Source organism: Piliocolobus tephrosceles, unplaced genomic scaffold (assembly GCF_002776525.5).
Source record: "Piliocolobus tephrosceles isolate RC106 unplaced genomic scaffold, ASM277652v3 unscaffolded_20592, whole genome shotgun sequence".
Lineage (NCBI taxonomy): Eukaryota > Metazoa > Chordata > Mammalia > Primates > Cercopithecidae > Piliocolobus > Piliocolobus tephrosceles.
The window spans coordinates 1-2962 of record NW_022302746.1 but is presented as its reverse complement, the minus strand read 5'-3'; the positions used below and the strand labels follow the sequence as shown (position 1 = coordinate 2962).

At 46.2% G+C, this 2962-nt stretch overlaps 1 protein-coding gene across 1 annotated transcript; it reads right to left on the bottom strand.

Moving 5' to 3' along the window:
- Positions 1-2001: 2001 nt before the first annotated feature.
- LOC111532221 (golgin subfamily A member 6B-like) lies at positions 2002-2931 on the bottom strand. Its single transcript, XM_026450474.2, has 3 exons — positions 2726-2931; positions 2305-2643; positions 2002-2218 (listed from the first exon to the last, which is right to left on the bottom strand). Exons 1-3 carry the CDS (start codon positions 2727-2729, stop codon positions 2022-2024), a joined length of 540 nt encoding a protein of 179 aa, XP_026306259.1. The 5' UTR covers positions 2730-2931; the 3' UTR covers positions 2002-2021.
- Between the last annotated feature and the right edge of the window lie 31 nt (positions 2932-2962).

Below are 2962 nucleotides of genomic sequence, written 5' to 3'. Positions count from 1 at the left end.
TTGAGACGGAGTCTCGCTCTGTCGCCCAGGCTGGAGTGCAGTGGCGCAATCTCGGCTCACTGCAAGCTCTGCCTCCCGGGTTTACACCATTCTCCTGCCTCAGCCTCCCGAGTAGCTGGGACTACAGGCGCCTGCCATCTCGCCTGGCTAGTTTTTTGTATTTTTTAGTAGAGACGGGGTTTCACTGTGTAGGCCAGGATGGTCTTGATCTCCTGACCTGGTGATCCACCCGTCTCGGCCTCCCAAAGTGCTGGGATTACAGGCTTAAGTCATATTTATAAAAGTAACATGAAGATGCCAAATGGAGGTAATCAGAAATGCCCACCCCAGGGAGCACACATACCTTTCTCCCTACATCTTAATAATGTGACTGTGACGTATTTTGGAACACAGACATTAGAACTTCATGAGGTTTTAACTGTTGATTCTTTCCCAAGCATCATCAAGTTATGATTTAGGCAACATATGACTGAAATAATTCATAATGTATAGGCACATTCACATAAATATTGCACAAAGTATGCCTCTAACTGAAACTGAAAGGTATAAAAACATATTTCACTCTTTGTAAAGAACGCTGTGGGGAAATATGACTCTGTGATTGTATAGACACTTTCCTCATAACACTTTGACACTCACAAACAGTAGATTGCACTGCACTTTGTAAACATTTTAAGTCGCATAAACTCCTTGATTTTCAAATGTAGTATAATACTGTCTACTAAAACTCCTTTTTGTTTCAACTAAGTACTCTTGCATATATTCATTTATAATAACGTTTGTTATAATTTTTAAAGTGTTTTCCATTCAAGGAAAAGGAGTAAATTCCTATGTCAAAGTAGCCAATGTGGTTGAAGACTAGGTATTAATCAGAGAGGTTTAGATGGTAAAATCAATCTTCTAGCCTCAAAGAAGCTCCATGAACAGACAGGTATGCCAGGTGTCACACAGCTTTCCTTCACTCGAATTCATTCTTGACTAGAGCCTATATGCTTGTTTCAGGGACATCTAAACTCTCAAAGGATTTCTTACCTTTACTAAATACATTGAGAAGAATGCCAACCAGTGCCCTTTTGTGTACTGGGACATGTAGTCATGTGATTAAAACAGGGAACATGAACTCTGACTTTAAAATGTATTATAGGTACAAATGCTCTAAGCTAGGAAAGGTTTTCCACATCCACAGTCAATGATGGGAGCCTTTCATTCCTCAGAAATAACCCCTTTTTAGGCCATCAAAAAAGAATGCAACTGCCCCAGCTCATGATGTAATATCTTCATGAGCCCAGAGCACACACAAATCCTAAGAGAACTACCATAGTACCACGCTCATTCTTGGTACCAGAACAAATGAAACGTATTCTATCCTGCACACATCTGCCAGAGCAGGCCACTTTCCTCTTTTGGGAGATTTAGAAAGCTCCCCAAACTGTTATTACGCCCATCCCCAATACACAGAAAAAGGGGGAAAGGCTGTTTCCACTGCTCCATCTTTAAACAACTGTAAATGTCAGTACTCACAGTGGTACATTACAAACTAATAAACAGCGCACTTGAGGGCAAACCACATATTGAGCTAATGAAGAGCTCACTGTGATTAGGAGTCAATCAAACATAGTAGCAGAACATAGGCACATTTTGTCTGAATTTCATAATAAATATACATGCTGCAATAACATTAAAAAAACATGGCAGCCTATTCCAAACCAGCAAGAACAATTTTGTGCAAATAGTGGGTCTTTGTGTGTTTGAACTTCCACCACCTAAGGGCAAACTCGATATGCATGCTAATGACCTACAGTTATCACATAAAAAAAAGATGCTAAGGGATGTCAGAGTGAACATGAGGGAAAGACCCACTCTCCTTTAACTTTTTACAAATAAATTTAAACTATAAATTAGAAAAACACAAATAAACGTGAGTGGCTCTAACATTCAAATGAAGTAAATGAATTGTGTAGGAGATTAACCCCTTAAGTTCTTTTATTTTTCTTGACCAGCTTTTAGATGATGGTGATGGTTTATCTCCCTGTTCTTGGCAGCCTGGAAAGAATGGCATGCAGGGGTTGCTGCCCAAGCCTCGGTGCTCCTGGGGAGTCCTGCATTAGAGGAAGCAGCTGCACGATCTTCTGCGCAGTGGGGTTGTTGTGGGGAGAACCCTCTCCGGCCTCTCCTGGTGCAGGCTCCACGCTGTCAGTGAGGCTCACCTCATGAAGATCTTCAGACAGAGGGAGGAGGGGATCTGAGCTCAGTGCGAGCCTCCCCTGCTCCTGCCTGCCCACCCCGCCTGAGCGCTCTACTCACCACCCTGCTTGTCAGCACTCCCAAGCTCCTGGGGGCTTGGGGCTCCTAGAGCGGGCTCATCAGCAGGACTCTGGGCAGCGGCCAGGAATTTGTCGTGTCCCTCATTGTGGTCTCCCACACGGCACAACACCTGTCCCTGCAGCTCCAGAAGGTTCACCCGGAGGGAGGGGTGCTTAGCTGCCATGCTGGTGCCAGTGCCCAAGTTCACCCCCATCTCCACTCCCACCCCCACAGAGATGTTGCACACCCTACTTGCATCTCTTGGTCCTGGGGCAGCCTGCTGATGACCTCCTTTCCCAGTGCCACATTTTGGCATTGCCCCCTGGCTGATGTACTTTCCTGTGGGAGGACACAGCTCAGAGGCTGGGGCCCCTCTGACAGCCCAGCAGCTCCCCCTGCCGTACCCTGGCCTCCTGCTCACTCATGGTGTCTGTCCCGAGAGGTGGATGAATCGAAGCTCTAGTTACTCCACCAGCTCCTTCAGGTCCACTTTGTCCTCCATAAAGTCACTCTGGAGCCAAAATAATGGGATCACATCTCAAGAACCACCTGCCTTGCCCCGCCCACACCGTTCCTGGCCCATGCCAGGACCTACTCAGCTGCACCTTCTCCATGGCCCCCTGCAGGGCTCGGTGGGTCTCCCCACACACAGACTCAC